We start from the raw sequence: 21,837 nt of genomic DNA on the forward strand, positions 1-21,837 counted from the left end.
CTCTTGACTGGTTCATTTGCTGCATTTTTTTTTCCAATTTATGTTATTGAACTCTTTTGTGTTGCTTTTTGTCTGGTTAAGAAGAGATTTGTAGTTAGTAAAAAACATTTACGGATCATGGATTTATTTTCCCTAAGAAAGAGTGTTTATTGCGGTACTGAATAAAGTACTTTATTTAAATTTTTTAAAATATTGGTAATTAAAGAGTGAGTTTATTACTTTTTTCTCATTCACCACCACAGCCATATCACACTGTAGCCCAACACTTGGCACCCACTAAAGCTAAACAGATACCTGTACCTGGATGAGAGACTTCCTGGGGAAAACTAGGTTGCTGCTATAAGAGGTGTTAGTGAGGCCAACAGGAGGTGCTAACCCTGAAGTCTTGCCCAATTATGGTGATGGGGACATTATGCTGTACTTCGGATGAGATATTAAACCAAGTTCCTGACTCTCTGGTCATTAAAAAAAATCCCATGGCACTTCTCGTAAAGAGTAGGGGTGTAACCCCGGTGTCCTGACCAGAGTGCCTCCATTGGCCCTTATCAATCATAGCCTACTAATAATCCCCATCCACTGAATTGGCTCCATCACTCTCTCCTCTCCACCTATAGCTTGTGTGTGGTGAGTGCACTGGCGCCGTTGCGTTGTCCAAGTGGATTCTGCACACAGGTGGCGAGAGACCACCTGATATGATTGTAAAGTGCTTTGGATGTACAATAGTATATAAGAAAAGTGCTATAAAAATCTGTGTTCGTTTCATGTCTAAGATATTTTTTATATCTTATATTATAATTTAAGTCTCTTATGCGACACCAAGGCTGCATTTATTTGATTGAAAATAGTAAAATTATATATATATAATTTAAATATGTAATGTATTCCTGTGATAAAGCAGTTTTCAACAGCCATTATCCAATTTTTAGTGTAGTGTCATCATTTTAATATGCTGATACATAAGCACGAACGTATATGTGTATGCATAAATCAAATGTAAATTCATGTCCCATTACACTTAATGTTGTCAAATGTTCCTGGTTAAATAAACATTACATAAAAAAAGAGAAACCAAATACGATTCTATTTTGTATTTTCACATGAACTAGGTATGTAATGAATGTTCTATTCATTAAAACCAAGTATAAAAAATGTTTTAAGCATTTTTGCATTTATTCCAAAATAACTAAAGGCACAATTTGAACAATGTTTTTTATTCGTGAACTGATGTTCAGCTTTTCTTTGTCTCTGTCAACTTATTTTTGTAACACTGTCCAACACTGCATGTATGCGTGTTATATATATATATATACACACACACATATATATATACACACACACACACACATATATATATGGCTAGTGGTTTTCCAAAGTTAGTAGCCACTCAGCAGTTTCCCTGGCCACAATTTCTCTCTCTCTCTCTCTCTCTCTCTCTCTCTCTGTATATATATATACATATGCACCAATAGATAGCAGCACTCTTTATGAGCGAGTCAGTAGCAAAGTCTTTTAAATTGAAATGGACTGAAACAAGAAAACGTACTCGGTTACTGACGTAACATCGGTTCTCTCTAGAAGAGGGAACGAGTATTGCGTAAGTTGCTTACGCTACGGGTAAAGTCATCTTTTCTCGAGATATGAAGCCAAAAAATTATCCTTCATTTTGTATATATTGTCAACGCGTTGCAGCAGCTAGCAGACCTAGAGCGGGCTAACTAGCACGCTCATTGGCTGCCCTGCAGCAACTGCAGCAGCCTACCACTGAGCCCTGCGTGACGTCGCGCCCTCACGCATCACAGCCCGCCAGAATGGGGAAATACCTTATAAAAGCGTATAAAAGGACGGCTCGGAGGCTGCTTACCTGGTTTTCATCGACTGAAGCGAGATCAGCTCGTGGCGCGAGCACGGCAGGTTATGCAATATTCATTCCCTCTTCTAGAGAGAACCAAGGTTACGTTAGTAACCGAGTACGTTCTCTTACGAGAGGTTCTCTCATATTGCGTAAGTTGCTAACGCTACGGGAACCCCTTGTCAACGCCGTGCGCGCCAAGCATCCACCACATAAAGTCCCAGGGGGCACGCCCGGGGAACATAGATAGTGGGAATAGACACCAACTAAGTGGGTCAGTACATGTACATAAGCACATAGTGTCATGTGGCAGGGAATACGGAACGGCGCAGCCGGTCCATACTGAAAAGAGAATATCAATCCGTATAACGCAGCTCAACCAGGGGAGCTGGGATTAATGTGAGAGTAGCCTGCGCATGAAAGAACCTGAACAGCACATACTCATAAGTTAGACTGACAAAAGTCGCCCAAAGGGCACTGCAGTTCTTTAGATGCATATGCTCCCGCGATAGCGTCCACTATCCATCTGGACAGACTCTGTTTCGAGGTGGCGAGGCCCTTGGCGCGCCCACCGAATGAAACGAAGAGCTGCTCTGAGCGCCTGAAAGTGGCGGAGCATGTGACGTAAACCCTTAGCGCTCTAACAGGGCAGAGGAGGTTAACATCGACCTCGCTACCGGATTCCGGTAGAGCCGATAAAGCAATAACCTGCGCTCTGAATGGAGTGCCAAGCACTTTGGGGACATAACCGTGTCTCGGCTTGAGGATGACTTTGGAGTCATTAGGTCCAAACTCGAGACACGCAGCGTTAACGGATAACGCATGTAAGTCACCCACACGCTTGACTGATGACAGGGCTATCAGAAAAGCGGTTTTGAGCGAAAGGTATTTCAGATCCACAGTCTGCAAGGGTTTGAAGGGATGTGCTTTCAAGGCCTCCAGGACTATAGAAAGATCCCAAATAGGAACCGACGGGGGCCGCAGGGGATTCATCCTTCTGGCTCCTCTGAGGAAGCGGATGACAAGCTTGTTCCTTCCTATTGACTGGCCGCGCGTTGACTCTGCAAACGCCGCAATGGCCGCAACATACACTTTGAGCGTGGAAGGGGTTCTACCCATATCCAACAGCTCTTGAAGGAAACAAAGTACCCCTGAGACTCCACAGGTCTGTGGGTCTAGGTTTTTGTCGGCGCACCAGCCAGCAAACAGACCATTTAGACACGTAGAGCCTTCTCGTAGAAGGAGCTCTAGACTGCGTGACCGTGTTCACAACCCCTTTTGGCAGACCAACGGGTAATCGTTGATTATCCATGCATGCAGAGACCAGCGCTCTGGATGAGGGTGCCAAAACGAGCCGCCGGCTTGAGAGAGGAGATGGGGCTAAGTCCGTCAGCCGCATCAGCTCCGGGAACCACACTTGGTTTTCCCATCGCAGGGCTATTAGGAGCACCGCGTGGCCAGTCTCCCTGATTCTCCTGATTACCTGTGGTAACAGCGAGATCGGGGGAAAAGCATACAGAGGGCAGATGGGCCATGTCTGGGCCAGCGTGTCCTCGTTCTTCGAGAAGAACATTGGGCAATGAGCGTTGTCTTTTGACGCAAATAGGTCGACATTCGCTTTGCCAAAACGGCACCACAGCAGCTGGACTGTTTGAGAATGCAGGGACCATTCCCCTGGGGGAACGTTGTCCCTGGACAGTCTGTCTGGACCGTCGTTCAGGTGACCAGGCACATGCACAGCTCTCAGCGAGAGCAGGGAGTGCTGAGCCCAAACGAGAAGGCGTTACCCAGAGCATTGCGATTTCTGGATCTGACACCGCCCTGGCGGTTCACGTAGGCCACCACAGATATATTGTCCGTGCGAACCAGTACGTGGTGACCTCGCAGGTATGGGAGGAAATGCTTCAGGGCATTCTCGACCGCTAACATCTCCAGACAGTTTATGTGAAGGCATTTTTCCCAGTCTGACCATTGGCCAAAGACCGGTCTGCCCTCGAAGAGGGCGCCCCAACCTAGGTTGGAGGCGTCTGTCGAGATAACCTTCCGGTACGAGATAGCACCCATTGTCACTCCCGACTGGTACCATTCGGCTGCTATCCAAGGCTTCAGAGCTGAAACGCAGCTCTGAGTCACCCTGATACGCAGGACGCTGGAGGCCCAAGCTCGGTGTGGTACCCGTGCGTTCAGCCAGCGATGTAGCGGCCGCATACGCAGCAAGCCCAGCTGAAGCACTGCTGCAGCTGAGGCCATGCAGCCCAACATTCTATCCAGTTCTATCCCCAGAAAAGAGGCTGTTTGACTGGGCAGTAATTAGCTCTTGGTCCAGTTGACCGTGAGACCCCAGTTCTCCAGATGGCTGAGAAGCAACATTCTGTGAGATATTAATTCCATCTCTGACTGTGCTAGAATCAACCAATCGTCCAAATAGTTCAATATTCGCATGCCCTGACTTCTGAGGGGAGCGAGAGCCGCGTCCATGCACTTCGTGAATGTACGGGGTGCTAAAGACAGGCCGAACGGAAGGACGGTTTATTGATATACCTGACCGTCGAAGGCGAATCTCAAGAATGGCCTGTGATGGGGTATTATCTGAATCTGAAAGTATGCGTCTTTCAGATCGAGAGAGATAAACCAGTCCCTCAGGCGAATTTGCGCGAGGATTTGTCTGGTCGTGAGCATTTTGAACGGTCGCCTCATGAGAGCTTTGTTCAAATATCTCAGATCTAAGATAGGTTTGAGAGCTCCATCCTTCTTTGGCACGAGGAAGTAACGGCTGTAGAAGCCTGATTCGCTCTGGGAAGGCGGTACTGGTTCTATGGCCCTTTTGCATAGCAGCTTTGCTATTTCTGCGCGAAGTAGGTGTGCTACTTCTTGATTCAATCTGGTCTCGGTCCGTGCGTGATAGTGCGGGGGACGGCGGACGAATTGCAGCAAATAGCCCTGCTTTACTGTATTCAGCACCCATTCTGACACTCCTGGAATCGCTTGCTTTTGCATGCATAGCTAGGGGTAGAATGGCCTCTCGGTTCCGGTCTCCACACTGCGTGGGCTTGTGAACCTGAGTCTGAGGTATCTGAGGTTTCATGGAGAGAAGCCCGGGGCGTGTGTGTAGCGCCGGGCGATTTGTGTTTGTCAGTAAGCGTGAGCGCTTGCGAGCGGTAACAGGACTTACGTTTATACCATAGCCAGTGTGTGTCCGCTTTATGTGTTTTGTTCCCCGTGATAACTGTGTAGCAGAGCGGGCAGTGAGTAGGTGTGGGCACTGTATCGTGGGCACATTTCCTACATCTAACACTCGAGCGGCACATGCCAGCTTTATGAGAGTGGGCTCTGGAAGAGTGAGTGACACAGGGGAAACCGTGCTTGTGTGTAGGGGTGAACACTGGGAAGTGGGCACATTTTCTACACTCAAAACACCATCGGCATGAGCCGGATAACCAGAAATTACACTCTTTATGAGATATCTCTGGGTCGGCGTAAAAACGGCGTTTGGGTGCAGGTGAGCGGGCTGTACAGCGCGCTCGTTGGCTGCAAGATACACATCTGCAGTCACCTCTTTTAAGGGAACTAACAGAGCGAGAAGCTTTGATGGCGGTCCGGACGCGGCGGGACTCAACCATCTTCTGCTCCTTGCGGCTGCTAGGAGGACTTCGCGGGCTAAGGTTTCAGCGCGATCTTAGGCCGAGGTCCCCGCGGGGGAGGCGGCCTGTGACGGCTTGACGAGTGCGATCTCTGGCGAGAGCCTTGGCGTCGATGCGAAGGCGGAGGCTGGGAGGGCTGCTGGGTAGAGCTTCGTGCAGGAGGCTGTTTCTGAGAGCGGCCTGTGGCGGAGCTCGAGCGTAGAGGCAGGAAAAGCTTCATGGCCTGTGTGGTTTTCTGTACCTCAGAAAAACGGTCGACAATCCCGCTCACAGCTGGGCCAAAGAGGCCGGAAGGAGAGAGCGGGGCGTTGAGAAAAACGGCTCGCTCGGCTTCCCTCATGTCTGTGAGCGTTAACCAAAGGTGCCTCTCCGTCACGGTGAGCGAGGCCATGCACCTCCCGATAGCCTCGGCCACGGCTTTAGTGACACGAAGGGAAAGGTCCGTCGTGCTCCTTAAATCCGAAATGGCAGACTGGTCCGAGCCTTTCTCATCCCACTCATGGAGGAGATCGGCCTGGAGAATCTGGAGAACTGCCATCGAATGCAGGGCGGAAGCAGCCAGTCCAGTGGCGGTGAAAGCGCGGCCGACAGGAGCTGACGTGGCCCGGAAGGCTTTGGATGGGAGTGCAGTCTTTGCATGCCATCCCGCAGAGGGCGGACAAAGGTGCGCTGCTACCGCCTCTTCCACAGGGGGGATGGACTTATATCCCTTCTCACTGGCACCGTCCACTTGGGAGAGCGCTTCGAGGAGACGAATAAGTGAAGTCTCGCGGAGAATGGTGCGTTCCACGACTTTGAGAGCTTGTTGTGGAGCTCTGGCAGGAAGGGTGCTGACCTAGAGGCGGGCGCGTGGCGGCGGCTAGGTAGAAAGCACCCATCGAGCCTGTTGGGCGCGGGCTCCTCAGGCGGGGACCACTCGAGGCCGAGTTGGTCGACGGCATTGGTGAGGAGGCGAATCAGTTCAGAGTCCATGCTGGCCCGAGTCCCCCCGGACTCCTGGAGCGAAGGGGAGGGGTCCGTACGGTTAGATCCAGACCAGTCTTCACTTCCTGAAGCCAGGAGGGAACAGCTGTCATCAATGGCGTCTCCATCCGCTTCATCTCCCGAGGCGGCAACAGTGAGGGCGGCGGCCGGCATCTGTGCGTCCGTCAGGGAGCGCGGAGAAGGAGATAGCGAGGCTCGAGAGGAAATCTCCGGCGAGCACTTGAACGCCATGGCAGGCTCCGCTGGTCTCTGGGAGCGACGCTTCTTTCTGCGCGGTCCGGTAGAGGCCGGCGGAAGTGCAGCTTCAGCGTCGAACATGTCCAGTCGAGCCCGCAGGGTCGACACTGTCATCGCAGTGAATGCAGCCGCCTGAAGACAGGGCGAGGGTTGCGTGGTCTCGGCCCAGGCAGAGAGCGCAGATCACATGGCGGTCTCCGTCGCTGAGCGGGGCTCTGCAAGAGCCACAGGAACTGCGAGGCATTTTAATAAAAACGCCTCACGCTCTTTTAGAGGAGAGTGTGCGTCGCAGCGGCGAACACACACAGAGAGCAGAAAAGGATACGACGCCGGATAGCGTGGCAGGCACAGATGGCTGAAGGCTGCGAGATTCGACCGGCTTCTTCAGGCGCCGTCCTCTGCTTGCACTGTCGCTTGCTTCGACGGCGGCGGCTTCTCTCAAGATCCAGCGATGCGGAGAGGCTCACGACGTCACGCAGGGCTCAGTGGTAGGCTGCTGCAGTTGCCACAGGGCAGCCAATGAGCGCGCTAGTTAGCCCGCTCTAGGTCTGCTAGCTGCTGCAACGCGTTGACAATATATACAAAATGAAGGATAATTTTTTGGCTTCATATCTCGAGAAAAGATGACTTTACCTGTCGCGTAAGCAACTTGCGCAATACGAGAGAATCTCTCGAAAGAGAACAAGGACGTTGTTTTTTACTTTAAACAACTCCTTAAGACGCAACTTGCACTGACTAGCTGGCGCTGTCATGGGAAATCCCCTTAACTGTTAAAAGGACAAAGACATTGCTCAAATTATTACAAGAACATAATAATTACAATATATGGAAAAGTTGCACTCAAACTTGCACTCAAAACACATCAGCCAGGATGAAGACGAGGGAGCTGAGAAAAGCAATTAGAGCTATAGCACAAATATTGGGCATAGCCAAATCAGCAGTTTGGAATGTCCTGTAAAAGAAAGAAACCATTGCCGACTTCAGCAACCGTCAACAACCAGGTCGGCCAAGAAAAACAACAGCAGTTGATGACAGACAAATCACTAAAGAACTAAAAAACTAAAATAACTGTCAGTCAAATGATCAGCAACCTCCAAAAAGCTGGGGTGATGATGGTCTCACAATCTACGGTTCACAGGAGACTTCGACTGAAGAATTACATATACAGAGCAAAATTCTAATATTCTGATCAGCACCAAACATAGAAAAACCAGATTAGAGTTTGTAAAAAAGAATAGAGATGAGTTTTATCAACAAATGAGACAAAGATGAACCTTTATCAAAGTGACGGGAAAACAAAATTGTGGAGAAAGAAAAACGGAACTGCAAATGATCCAAAGCGACCTCATCTGTAAAGTATGGTGGAGGTAGTGTCATGTGCGTACATGGCAGCAAAATTAATTCTGAAGTGTACAAGAAAATGCCACCAGGCTCAAGTGCTTCATATTGCAACAGGAAAATGACCCAAAACACGATGAGTTTCACAAATTCAATGAGTATATCATGAGAAAGAAATGGACCAAGTCATTCTCCAGATTTAAATCCAATTGAACATGCATTTCACCAGTTTAAGAGGAGAACAGGAGACTAAAGGCAGAAACTCCCCAAAACAAGAAATGGATGAAAACGACTGCATTAAAGGCTTGTCAAACAATTTCAAAGGATGAAACCAAGAGTCTAGTGATGTCTTTTCGCCCTCTCTCTCTCTCTCTCTCTCTCTCTCTCTCTCTATCCATCCATCCATCTTCTTCCGCTTATCCGGGGCCGGGTCGCGGGGGCAGCAGTCTAAGCAGAGATGCCCAGACTTCCCTCTCCCTAGACACTTCCTCCAGCTCTTCCGGGGGAACACCGAGGCGTTCCCAGGCCAGCCGGGCGACATAGTCTCTCCAGCGTGTCCTAGGTCTTCCCCGGGGTCTCCTCCCAGTGGGACGTGCCCGGAACACCTTCCCGGGAAGGCGTCCAGGAGGCATCCGGAACAGATGCCCGAGCCACCTCAGCTGACCCCTCTCGATGTGGAGGAGCAGCGGCTCTACTCTGAGCTCCTCCAGAGTGACCGAGCTTCTCACCCTATCTCTAAGGGATCGCCCAGCCACCTTGCGGAGAAAGCTCATTTCGGCCGCCTGTATCCGGGATCTTGTCCTTTCGGTCATGACCCAAAGCTCATGACCATAGGTGAGAGTAGGAACGTAGATTGACCGGTAAATCGAGAGCTTCGCCTTGCGGCTCAGCTCTTTCTTCACCACGACAGACCGGTACATTGACCGCATTACTGCAGAAGCTGCACCGATCCGTCTGTCAATCTCCCGTTCCATCCTTCCCTCACTCGTGAACAAAACCCCAAGATACTTAAACTCCTCCACTTGAGGCAGGAACTCTCCACCACCCTGAGGCGAGCAAGCCACCCTTTTCCGACTGAGGACCATGGCCTCGGATTTAGAGGTGCTGATTCTCATCCCAGCCGCTTCACACTCGGCTGCAAACCGTCCCAGTGCATGCTGAAGGTCCTGGTCTGATGAGGCCAACACGACAACATCATCCGCAAAGAGCAGAGATGAAATCCGGCCCCTGGCTGCGCCTAGAAATTCTGTCCATAAAAATTATGAACAGAACCGGCGACAAAGGGCAGCCCTGCCGGAGTCCAACATGCACCGGGAACAAGTCTGACTTACTGCCGGCAATGCGAACCAAGCTCCTGCTTCGGTCGTACAGGGACCGGACAGCCCTTAGCAAAGGACCCCGGACCCCATACTCCCGGAGCACCCTCCACAGGTCGCCGCGAGGGACACAGTCGAATGCCTTCTCCAAATCCACAAAGCACATGTGGATTGGTTGGGCAAACTCCCATGAACCCTCCAGCAACCTGTAGAGGGTATAGAGCTGGTCCAGTGTTCCACGGCCCGGACGAAAACCACACTGTTCCTCCTGAATCCGAGGTTCTACTATCGGCCGTATTCTCCTCTCCAGTACCCTGGCATAGACTTTCCCAGGGAGGCTGAGAAGTGTGATCCCCCTGTAGTTGGAACACACCCTTCGGTCCCCCTTCTTAAAAAGAGGGACCACCACCCCGGTCTGCCATCCCAGAGGCACTGTCCCCGACCGCCACGCGATGCTGCAGAGGCGTGTCAGCCAAGACAGCCCCACAGCATCCAGAGACTTGAGGTACTCAGGGCGGATCTCATCCACCCCCGGTGCCTTGCCACCGAGGAGTTTCTTGACTACCTCGGTGACTTCAGCCCGGGTGATGGACGAGTCCACCTCTGAGCCCTCAGCCTCTGCTTCCTCAATGGAAGACGTGACGGCGGGATTGAGGAGATCCTCGAAGTATTCCTTCCACCGTCCAACGACATCCCCAGTTGAGGTCAACAGCTCCCCACCTCTACTGTAGACAGCGTTGGTAGGGCACTGCTTCCCTCTCCTGAGGCGCCGGACGGTTTGCCAGAATCTCTTCGAGGCCAGCCGATAGTCCTTCTCCATGGCCTCACCGAACTCCTCCCAGGCCCGAGTTTTTGCTGATTCTCATCCCAGCCGCTTCACACTCGGCTGCAAACCGTCCCAGTGCATGCTGAAGGTCCTGGTCTGATGAGGCCAACACGACAACATCATCCGCAAAGAGCAGAGATGAAATCCGGCCCCTGGCTGCGCCTAGAAATTCTGTCCATAAAAATTATGAACAGAACCGGCGACAAAGGGCAGCCCTGCCGGAGTCCAACATGCACCGGGAACAAGTCTGACTTACTGCCGGCAATGCGAACCAAGCTCCTGCTTCGGTCGTACAGGGACCGGACAGCCCTTAGCAAAGGACCCCGGACCCCATACTCCCGGAGCACCCTCCACAGGTCGCCGCGAGGGACACAGTCGAATGCCTTCTCCAAATCCACAAAGCACATGTGGATTGGTTGTGCAAACTCCCATGAACCCTCCAGCAACCTGTAGAGGGTATAGAGCTGGTCCAGTGTTCCACGGCCCGGACGAAAACCACACTGTTCCTCCTGAATCCGAGGTTCTACTATCGGCCGTATTCTCCTCTCCAGTACCCTGGCATAGACTTTCCCAGGGAGGCTGAGAAGTGTGATCTCCCTGTAGTTGGAACACACCCTTCGGTCCCCCTTCTTAAAAAGAGGGACCACCACCCCGGTCTGCCATCCCAGAGGCACTGTCCCCGACCGCAACAGTTGGACGTGCAACAGTGCTAAATGACAGTGCACTACCCACAAGGACATTGGTGCCAACTGGCTACCAACATTTTTTTAATAATTACAACCTCATTTTTTACATACAAACATAGGGGGAACAGAATCCGACGGCAAGCAATCCAGCGGTCAGAATCCGTTCCCCCACCCAAATGATGAGAGATGTTGATGTAGTGGCTTAAAAGATGCTGATTATATATTCTTTGCGCATAGATCTTAACCAGCAACAGTTTGATAAATATTGGAACATCCTTGTGTTAGAAACCTGGGGGGAACAGAATCCGACTGCAAACAATCCAGCTGTCGGAATCCGTTCCCCCACCCACATGATGAAAGAAGTTGATGTAGTGGCTTAAAAGATGCTGATTCTAGTCTGTGAGGATTGATCTTAACCAGCCATTTTAAGATTTTTTTTTGTTGCCGTTTTTATCCTGATAGGACAGACTGGAAACAAAGTATGAGAGAGAGGGGGGATGGGATCATTAAAAAGTCATGAACTTGGTTTCGAAACCGGTTCTCCTAAAGCACAATAGCGTTAAATGACATGCACTTCCCACAAGGACATTGGTGCTGTAAGAATTGAGAAATTACAAAATGTCGGACAGTCTGTTTCAAGAGCGACCAGACCCTGAGAGGACAAAAGGACCTCTCTGGAGATTACCATTTGAACCAGCCCTCATGAACCACCGAGACGAAAGTCTCATCTCCAAGTCATCCTAATCTACATCTCTTTCCCTCTCCCTTCACCCCCTCTCTCTCATGCTCAGATGATCACCTGAATTCACACAAGAAAATTTATAGTTTAATGTGAATGATTACCAGAGTATTTTTCATGTTTGGTATCATTTAAAATGTCAAAGTACGACTGGTACAAATGTCTCATTTCCAGATAAGTAAAACAAAAGGTAATAAGGTTTTTTGAGAGTTTATGGATAACTGACACACAGGGAGGGGTTGGCCTCTAGACAAATGGTCTCCCTACACCCAAAGGTGTAACCTCTGAATGCAAATTTCCATTGTTAAAAGATATTTCCAAGTGAAAGAGGTCCTGGCTATTTAATGAAATGCAGCAGGGAATTTGGGGCCTTTTCTGTACTTCAGATTGGTCTGTGAGGCTGAGAGAGAGATCTCTTAGCCTCACGTATTTCTTAATGTTGGGTATGCATCTCTTTTCTTTATTCCAGAGAATTTTATGTTTTGTATCGATTATCTTTGAATTGATTATAAAAATTGGCATGGTACATTTACCTGACATAATAAATTGTTACATTTGATTATTCTAATTGACTTTGACATTATTTTCATTGAAGAGTTAAATGGAATAGTCAAACATTTGCTCATAATTAATGATCCACAGATATCATTAAAACCTTTTCATTTATGGAGTCAGATGAAATAACGAGAGAATACATATTCAAATGTATTGCATTTAATAAAAAAATACTTTGCCTCGAGATAAGGACAGTAACACGTAAAGACCTTCCGCGCAGGTCGGATGCCTCCATTGGGCCGATCTAGTGCGAGCTTAGAGTGCCAACTGGCTGCTGTCAGTTTTGTAAATATTAATATTAATATTAATTGATTAATATTCCATAGTAGGAAAAAAAATACTATGGAAGTCAATGGGATCCATCAACTGTTTGGTTACAGACATTTTTCAAAATATCTTCTTTTGTGTTCAGCAGAAAAAAGAAATTCATACAGGTTTGAAACAACTTGAGGGTGAGTAAATGATGACAGGATTTTCATTTTTGGGTGAACTATCCCTTTAACCAGCATAAGTTTAAAGCTTTATTTTTTGGTGTTTTGCCTTTTACCCTTATAGGACAGTGTAGACAAGAAAACAAAGTAGGAGACAAGATCAGGGAGAGGTTATGTAGTGATTTTGCATATATTTTCGGTAGATAGATCTGAACATAATGATAAAGCCAGGTGCAAAATTCTTTTTTCATTTTATTTACACACAAGATGGAAAAAGAAATTCAGAGGGATTTCAGGATTTATGCTTTCATTACCTAGGAAATCAAAATATATTGTCCATAGCCTTAAAAAAAAAAAAAAATTCACCATATTTTTTTTGAATAAAATGTCAAATAAATCAGGCCAGGAATGATTTATTAACAAATCCCTGTGAATCTTCAAGATACTGCTAAATGTATAACTGGAAAGTTTGGTGTACATAGGTGCTACAGGCTGAGCTGTTTGTATTGGAGAATGACAAAAAACTCATTTTGAGAAAACGGCATTTAAAGATTTAATAGCTCTAAATGAGATTTCGTCATTAGCTTTAAATCCCCCTTTGTTTGGACATTCACGATTGGTTACTGATAGAAAGGAAATGCCCATATTTGGGTTAAATAGCGTTGTGCAGGAGACGCAGAGCTTTACAACGATACCGGTCATGGTCATGACAGACTTCACTTCAGGAAACAGACGGAACTCGGCATGTCGCGTTGGAATGCTAACTTCTTGGTAAATTCGGGAGAAACTTACCGCCGCAAGTAAACAAAATGTAATCAAATAAACATCTTAATGTATATTTTCAACGTTTTATGAACATGAAAGAACATTGAAGTTAACTAGCCCAAAATCTCAAAACTGACCACTGCATGAAAAATCTATGTTTTTGCCGGCCGTGTCTCGATTTAATGCATTTAAAATACTTACTGACCCTGAACTTTTCAGCACTAATGTGTTGAGGACAAATGTACATTGTTTTTAACAAAAATAAAACACTAACAGTGTTACATAAGGCTAGCTGTCATATATAATATTGGTGCATGCATACATTACACTACTTTGACTAATTTAAGCATTATGTATCTTTTGGGCAAGTTTATTTAAGTTGTTCTGTAACATGGAAACAATGGGGGTGTGAGGGCACTGAGTGACGTAAAGTGACATTCACTCAGGGCCCGCAGCACAGGGCCCATCTTGTCTATATTTGGCACGAACAGTACGGTATGTGAAGAATGGCCTCTCACACATACAGACGCGCACAACTAATTTTAGCTGTATTTCTAGCCGCAATTACACGATACAAATGTCTCTCGCCAATGAAAACAAACGGATAAATGGCGTTTTAAAATTGTTTGTCACTTCCTCTCGTGACGTCACTGTGTTTGTGTTGAGCGAGCGGACACACTGGCAGATTAGCTCTCCAAACCTGCAGCTGTTTTCACTTCTTACAGTTACAGTTTTAGCACCTAATCGTCTTCGATTACACACTTTACATTTCGCTTTTTTTTTCCGTGCACTTACACCTGAGAAGATCCAGAGGTAAGAAAATGTTATTTCACGTCCCGGGTGTCGAAACTAGCCCCAAACGGCTAACGTTAGTTCACTCCGGTAGGACACATACAGAAAGGAGTAATAAACATGAGCACAACACTGTATTTTGTTTTTCTTTTTTGAAAGCATTTATTTTATATGCAACTAGGCTTTTTTTTTCTAGCGCTATTAAGCTGTCATGTTTTAGACTTCATTTGCTTGTCAAATGTTGTGTGTTTTTGCTAGCTGATCTGTCATGCGACCTTTTGTTGACAGCATGACAACAAGACGAGACGAACAGCAAGCAGCCCGTTTGCCTTATTTATCTGTATGACCCAGGCTGTATGCATATTTTGATCAACATTTATAAGACTGGGTCGAGTGTGTCAGGCACCTGCCACACGCAGAATACATTTATTTTACTAGTATAAACAATATGTCAATGGTTTTCATGGCTGAAGCTCCATTTAACCCACCAGAGTATTACCTGAACCTAGAAGGAGTACCAAAATTTGACAAAATTAAAAATGAATGAATGAATAAGTGTTTTGAAGAGATGCAGTATTTACCCTCATATCATATGGACAAATAGAAATTAATGAATGAATAGAGTTTGAAATTTAAGAAGTGAAAGATTAAATAAATAAATGCTGAAAATATAAATAAAGGCAACAAACTATAAATTAAACAATAAAAAACGGGTACAATTTATGTAAAATGGGTACAATTAATGTACTTTTTTACATTAAATTACAGGCAAATGTAAAAACAGTACTAGTATGAAAACGAAAATGTGTTTATCTTTTATTTATTCATTTATTATGATTAATTTATTGACATCTATTTATTTTTATTTCATTTTAATTATTGTCAAGTTAAAAATAATAATAAATATAATTTTCATAATTTGTATCATTTGTTTATTATTTATAATATTTATTGACATCTACATAATTTGACAATTGTCAGATTATTAGTCTATTATTATCATTAAATAAATTGTACAAGTGGCCGTAAGAACATGGTCATTGTCAACCAGTACTAAATTGGTATTAAAGAGAATAATGATTCCTAATGTAAAGAAAGATAATATTTGTTCTGTCAACATCATTCTCTTGTTAATAGATTTTTTTCTCTTTTTTTTTTTCTCTAGGATTATTTTTTCACTTTCACAGCCATCTCATCTCGGTGTGGCGTCACCCAGCCTGGGTGAAATGTCCTGTTGTTCCACATGAGCTCTACTATGTGGTACATCATGCAGAGTATTCAAAGCAAATACTCATTGTCGGAAAGGCTCATTCGAACCATAGCGGCCATTCGCTCCTTCCCACATGATAATGTGGAAGACCTTATACGCAGGGTAAGTTGTGTTACCAAAGCTTTAGAAAGTTGTTTCGTATATCACATTCTGAATGAAAATGTGCTCCTTTGACAGGGAGCAGATGTGAACAGGATGCATGGCACGCTGAAGCCCCTGCACTGTGCCTGTATGGTGGCGGATGCTGATTGTGTGGAGCTCTTGCTGGAGAAAGGCGCAGAGGTACATCATATAGCTTAGAAACCAACCATTTCCCTAAATTCAGTGTTTTGACTGTGCTTAAATATTTGTAAAGGGGAAAAAATGTATTTACAAATATCAGAAATAATGAATTCATAAATAGCATTATGTTTTTGGGAAGTCACTCCATAAAATATTTTAAAAGCCTAAACCAACTTTTTATTGTCATAAATAGGTAAAAAAAAAATCTTGGATTTTCACTTGGATTGTCAATCATGTGTGTGTGCAGGGGTCCTCTCTATGGTCCTCTTCATCATTTCCTTTTTTGTTTCCCCGCATATTATTGCATGTTGGTGGTTGCACCACGTGACTTTGATTTGGCAGACAAAAGCTTTTCAAATATTAAAGGGATACTCCACTTTTTTGGGAAATAGGCTCATTTTACAACTCCCCCAGAGTTAAACAGTTGAGTTTTACCGTTTTCGAATCCATTCAGCCGATCTCCGGGTCTGGCGGTACCACTTTTAGCATAGATCATTGAATCGGACAGGACCATTAGCATCTCTCTCAAAAAAATTACCAAAGAGTTTAGATATTTTTCCTTACTAAAACTTGACTCTTCTGTAGTTACATTGTGTACTAAGACCGACGGAAAATGAAAAGTTGCGATTTTCTAGGCTGATATGGCTAGGAACTATACTCTCATTCCTGCGTAATAATCAAGAAACTTTGCTGCCGTACCATGAGTGCAGCAGGCGTAATGATATGACACAGCGCCTGAAAATAGGTCTAATAGGTTAGACAAACTTAGTCCCGGTCACGTTGGAAGTTGCCGAGCTGGGGACTATTTTCAGGCGCTGCGTCATATCATTACGCCTGCTGGACTCATGGTACTGCAGCAAAGTTTCTTGATTATTACGCAGGAATGAGAGTATAGTTCCTAGCCATATCAGCCTAGAAAATCGCAACTTTTCATTTTCCGTCGGTCGGAACGATGTAACTACAGAAGAGTCAAGTTTTAAATAGGAAAAATATCTAAACTCTTTGGTCATTTTTTTTGAGAGATGCTAATGGTCCTGTCCGATTCAATGATCTATGCTAAAAGTGGTACTGCCAGACCCGGAGATCGGCTGAATGGATTCGAAAACGGTAAGACTCAACTGTTTAACTCTGGGGGAGTTGTAAAATGAGCCTATTTCCCAAAAAAGTGGAGTATCCCTTTAATAAGAAATTAAACAGTTTTGTTAAAATCTATAGATGCACAACAGTATAGACGTTTGGGGTCAGTAAGATTTTTTTTTTTTTTTAAGAAATGAAAACTTTTATTCTGAGTGTGTTCGAAAACTGTAAAGACATTGAAATGTTTACAAAAGACTTCTATATCAAATAAATGCCATTCTGTTGACATTTCTAATCTTCAAAGCATGCACATTATAGAAGATTTATACCATTTCTCACATAGGTAAATGCCTTGGATGGTTACAACCGCACTGCCCTGCATTACGCAGCAGAGAAGGACGAGGGTTGTGTGGAGTTGCTTCTAGAATACGGGGCCCAGCCAAATGCACTGGACGGAAACAAGGATACCCCACTGCACTGGGCCGCTTTCAAAGATAACCCAGAGTGCGTACGGGCCCTGTTGGAGAGTGGCGCCTGTCCGAATGTCCGCGATTACAATAACGACACGCCCCTCAGTTGGGCGGCCATGAAGGGCAACCTGGAGAGTGTACGCGTGCTGCTCGAATACGGCGCTCAAGTCCACGTCACCAACCTAAAGGGCCAGACGCCCATCTCGCGGCTGGTGGCGCTGCTGGCTCGGGGCCTGGGCACGGAACAGGAGGAAGAGTGCCTGGAGCTGCTTTGTCGTGCCGCGGGGAGGTTCGAGATCCGCAAGGCCGACGGCTCCTTACCGCGTGAGCTCACTAAAGATCCTCAGTTACTGGCTCGACTCACTAACCTGGTAGCCCAGCCGCCCTCGTTGCGAGCCTTGGCGCGCTGCGCCGTTCGTAATAGCCTGGGAGTCCAGTTCCTCCCGTCTGCGGTGAAACAGCTCCCGCTTCCAGAGTCAGTGAAAGAATATGTGCTCCTCAGAGACTGAGCGAGAAGACTGTCCTTAATGTCAGACGTGGTCTTCTGTTCATGTGAACATGTGATTGTAATCAGACTGCAATCTGAAGTGTGTCTGTCCATATACAGAGTGAATATGTGAGGAAGTTGCCCATTTTTTGTTTTTTTTGTTTTGTTGCCATAATGTCATCAAGCAAATTCAGACTTGGGTTGCAGTACGAATACGATTATGTGCTTTGGTGCAGAGAAATAGCGATCTGGTAGGAGAGAGATGTCGATAATGCATTTATGAACCCATAATGTTAAAATAACAGATGTGAAATATTCTAAAATGCAAAGACACAAAATTATTTAAAAATATTATTTACACGTAAATGCAGTGGAAACAAAATAACACTTTAACAGCACTTAAGTTATAATCATATATTACATTTTTGCGTTTCAAACTTTAACTTTAAGTTTGTTTTTTTAATTTATGCTGTAATGTTTGATGTTTTTAAAGGAAATTACTGAAGCCTTTAGATGAAGTTTTAAAGTCAAATAAATATTAACATTTTTGTTAAATCATTTTATGAGGTTTCCCAGTCATCGAAAAGAAGTACATCCTGGAAAAGTTGGGGATATTTTTTGAAAAAATATAGTAAATTTGCCACAAAAACAACATTGTTTTACATTTGTTTTCTAATCTCTGGCATTTTGAATTAGGACAATGTAAGAACACTTTATTGGATTTCAAACCAGCGTCTTTTTCTGTCCCTCTATCACTTTCACACTCATGATGCATATTTCTCTGATTTAGAGTGTTGGACTGTATTATACTTTTTTTTTTTGGTGCTAATGATTGCAGAAAATGAGCTGTGCTTTTACGTTTGAGATGAAAACATTACGAACCTTAACAAGAATCTTCTGTGTCAATATTGGGAATGTTCATTTTCTTTAAGCCTCAATGTCACGTTAGCATGATCATTCCAAATGTTGGCAAATTGTAAATGGAATGTCTTAAATGAATGGACGTCTACACTTGTGTCACATCTTGTGAACCCCAAGAGATTTTTTGCAGCTCTATTTTCATTTCTATTGTTGTTGTTGTTGTTATATTGCTTGATTAAGAAGTATGTAGTGCTTACATCTAGTTTTATGCATGCAGACTAACCAGTAAAAGACTTCATGCATTGTTCAAGCGTTTTACTGCAGTTATTTCCCCAAATCAAGTGAACTGTGAACATGATCAAGGGCACATATCAAATGCTTTGTCAATGACACAAGACCTTATTTGAACTATGTGTATACATTTTTTTACCAGTAGAGGGCGCTGGAATACCACATGATATAAAACAGTCAGATAAAGCTACAGAATTTTGTCAATTGCCTTGTTTGTAAAATACTAATAATAAAAATAAAAATTTTACATGAAAGAAAAAGACTGTTACATACAGTATCAACCCTTAAGGAAAAATTACCTATGTTTTAATTACCTATATTTAACATACTTACAAGTTGCAATAGCTAAACAACCAGCCATTATCTATTAAGACTATTTTACATTAATTATATTAGCTGCCAAAGCAAAAATGTACATTTGATTGTTTTTTAGCATGTTTTATTTAAACTCCTGTCGAAGCACAGGATGTCCTCTTTATGAGAATGCAAATCAGTCAGGAAGGAAACTACAGTAGGACTGAATAAAATAACCTTCCTGTCCTTTCAAAGCCGTCACCTTCAGTTTACATCACAGTTTTCATCTTCATCATTGGCTTACATAGTTAATCAATAGCAGAGGATTGAATCACTGAACACTTGTGAAGAGGGACAAGCCCAGAGATGGGAACCACATGTTTTTGTTTTGTTTTTTTTGTTTTTTTTTTAACATTGTTATAGTTTATGACATAATCTTAGGGTATGAATAACAAAATAAAATAAAAATTGCTTCCTACTTTGCCATTAAGAATTGGAATGCAGAATCACTGTTAAAAAAACAGAAAACGACTCTAGCCTACAATCATTTTTTATATTTTATTGAGATTATTTATTTTAACTGTTTTAAAAAAAAACTTTTTATTAACAGAAACTTGGAAAAATAGATTCGAGTTTGATATAACGTGTTTTATATGATTAATATATTGAGAATATTAATATTAAATATTAATATTAAACGGGTAGGTTTAGTACCTTACAAAGAAATCTTGCAAAATGAAATTGCATATTAAATTTATCCTACGAAATACAGATGGCAACAATAAATTCTAGACATTTATTTTTAGTTATTTACAAGTTAAAATAATCTATTTTAGAGTAAGATCATTAACATTCGTATTAACACGTTCTTGCCACAAATCTTTAACATTATAACAGTCAGAGTATTATGAGCTATAATTCTTTCTTCGTCATGTATCTGTATCATCATACAGAAAGTAAAAGCATCAAGAATGGCAGCATATGGAATTACCAACTAATGAGTTGACAAGATCGTAAACACCCCAGGTGAGGGACGCCACAGACACGCATGTGTGACGCCAAAATCTCGCGATACTTCACTGGGAGGGGCGTGTCAGATTCCAAGAGAGGAGAGAGAGAGAAAGAGAGAGAGAGTGGGATAGAGGGGCGCTGTGGTAAGTTTGTAAACATTCTTATTCTGTCAAAAATGTGAAATCGATAGTTGTGTGGATTTGAAACAGTGTCCAATCGTTATTTATATTCGTCAAAAAGGTTTGTCTGTGATCGAGAGTAACTTTAATGAGGCGGCTGTGAGGCTGTCAGATTGGCAGTGGTCTTCCACCGAGGTCTGCGCGTACACTGCAGCTCGTTCAGGGCTCTTGACAAGCGAGGGCAGAAATTCTAGGAATAAGAAAAGTGTCAAGCCGTCATTTATTACTATTATATACTATGGAGTTGTTTTTTTAATTTTTATTTGTGTCAATATATACGTTTTATTACGTATATACAATGGCAAATTAGATACCACAGTTACTTAATTTGCTTTAAAGTACTCTTTGCATACTTTTGTTTCTGGGGGGGGGACATGAGCCTGTACTCTTTAAGTCCGTGAATTCCATTTTTGAGTGGAATTTTCGTCCGCCAATGAGACGCAACTAATAATCATGATTGGCGTTTATTGTAGCCAAACAGCAATTACATAAATTTGATTGACGTGCACGTGGCCAATCAGAACAACAGTAGGGCGGGGACATGCGGGAAAAGGCTGGCTTTAAAGTTGGCATGTCCGCAAGACATCAAGTTAGCATGGGTTTGCTAAATAGTTAGCGACGTTTATTTTCGGCGAGGGCACTAGAAACGAACGTTATTTTATGGTGTAATGCAGCAATCCAACATAAGAGGTAGAAATTGCACATTAAAGTGTCAGAAAATTATATTTAAACAAAACCCGGCAACCTTAACTTTTGTTTTTAGTTGCCATAACTGTACATTTGCCTTCAAAAGTTTCTATTTTTGTTACCCTACACATAGAAACAATCATGAGTTAAAGTAGAATACATTCCAGAGATGTATGAGTAACTTAGTGCTGCTTTTCATATTTTTAACTAAACTTTTTGCTAAAGGTTTAGTAAATGCTAAAATTACTATTTGATTTGGTAATTTTTTTGGTTTTTGTCATGAATAAATAAAAGAGGTCAACCCCACACAAATGTCAGCATTCTAAATCACAATATTTGCTTGCCAATTAAACAAACAATACTTGATTATGGCTTGTTTGTATGATATATAAAAATGCTACACAAAACAAGCACCTGCTGTTGATCAGTTAGGCTAGTTATCCCAAGTGTTGTGTATATTTGGCCAAGATCATTCAAATAAAACAAAGATAATGTGAGCATTTCACATCTTTGTTCATAATGCATGTAGCGTGAAGAGACGCCCCCCAAAACCGCTGATAACCATCAACTTTATTTCTTCTGAGCATGTGAATGTCCTATCTTAGAGTGCCCGTAAACACCATCTGCACATCTGAGGACCTGTAATTGTATATATAGGTCATCTTCGCATGGCGCTTGTTGAATTCCAATAATGTTACTCTTTGGAATGACTGTACGTCCCCATATAATACATCATCCTCTCAGTAGACATATTTGCTTGTGCACTAGT

The 21,837-nt window shown here is 44.0% G+C and overlaps 2 protein-coding genes across 4 annotated transcripts in view; both read left to right on the forward strand.

Moving 5' to 3' along the window:
* The first annotated feature begins 13,264 nt into the window (after positions 1–13,264).
* asb8 (ankyrin repeat and SOCS box containing 8) lies at positions 13,265–18,916 on the forward strand. Of its 3 annotated transcripts, none has more exons than XM_082144932.1 (4): positions 13,265–13,413; positions 15,325–15,531; positions 15,607–15,711; positions 17,132–18,916. In XM_082144932.1, the coding sequence occupies exons 2-4, from the start codon at positions 15,403–15,405 to the stop codon at positions 17,765–17,767; spliced, it is 870 nt and encodes a 289-aa protein (XP_082001058.1). In that variant the 5' UTR covers positions 13,265–13,413; positions 15,325–15,402; the 3' UTR covers positions 17,768–18,916. The 3 variants fall into 3 exon arrangements, with proteins under 3 accessions (XP_082001058.1, XP_082001059.1, XP_082001057.1); XM_082144933.1 differs by having other exon boundaries at positions 13,280–13,373; XM_082144931.1 differs by lacking the exon at positions 13,265–13,413 and adding an exon at positions 13,502–14,180.
* Positions 18,917–20,260: 1,344 nt separating this feature from the next.
* The window catches only part of atf7a (activating transcription factor 7a), a 32,507-nt gene continuing 30,930 nt past the window's right edge, over positions 20,261–21,837 (forward strand). The window contains exon 1 of the mRNA XM_082144903.1: positions 20,261–20,345. The gene's annotated coding sequence lies outside the window, so the exon portion shown is untranslated. The remainder of the gene's footprint in view (positions 20,346–21,837) is intronic.

Source organism: Leuciscus leuciscus (assembly GCF_965113295.1).
Source record: "Leuciscus leuciscus genome assembly, chromosome: 18".
NCBI lineage: Eukaryota > Metazoa > Chordata > Actinopteri > Cypriniformes > Leuciscidae > Leuciscus > Leuciscus leuciscus.

Excerpts from the sequence above, each read along its gene's own strand:
- asb8 (XM_082144932.1), top strand. The coding sequence starts at position 15,403 with ATGAGCTCTACTATGTGGTACATCATGCAGAGTATTCAAAGCAAATAC. Across the intron at positions 15,532-15,606 it reads TGGAAGACCTTATACGCAGG|GGAGCAGATGTGAACAGGAT; the intron begins GTAAGTTGTGTT and ends CTCCTTTGACAG. Across the intron at positions 15,712-17,131 it reads TGCTGGAGAAAGGCGCAGAG|GTAAATGCCTTGGATGGTTA; the intron begins GTACATCATATA and ends TTTCTCACATAG.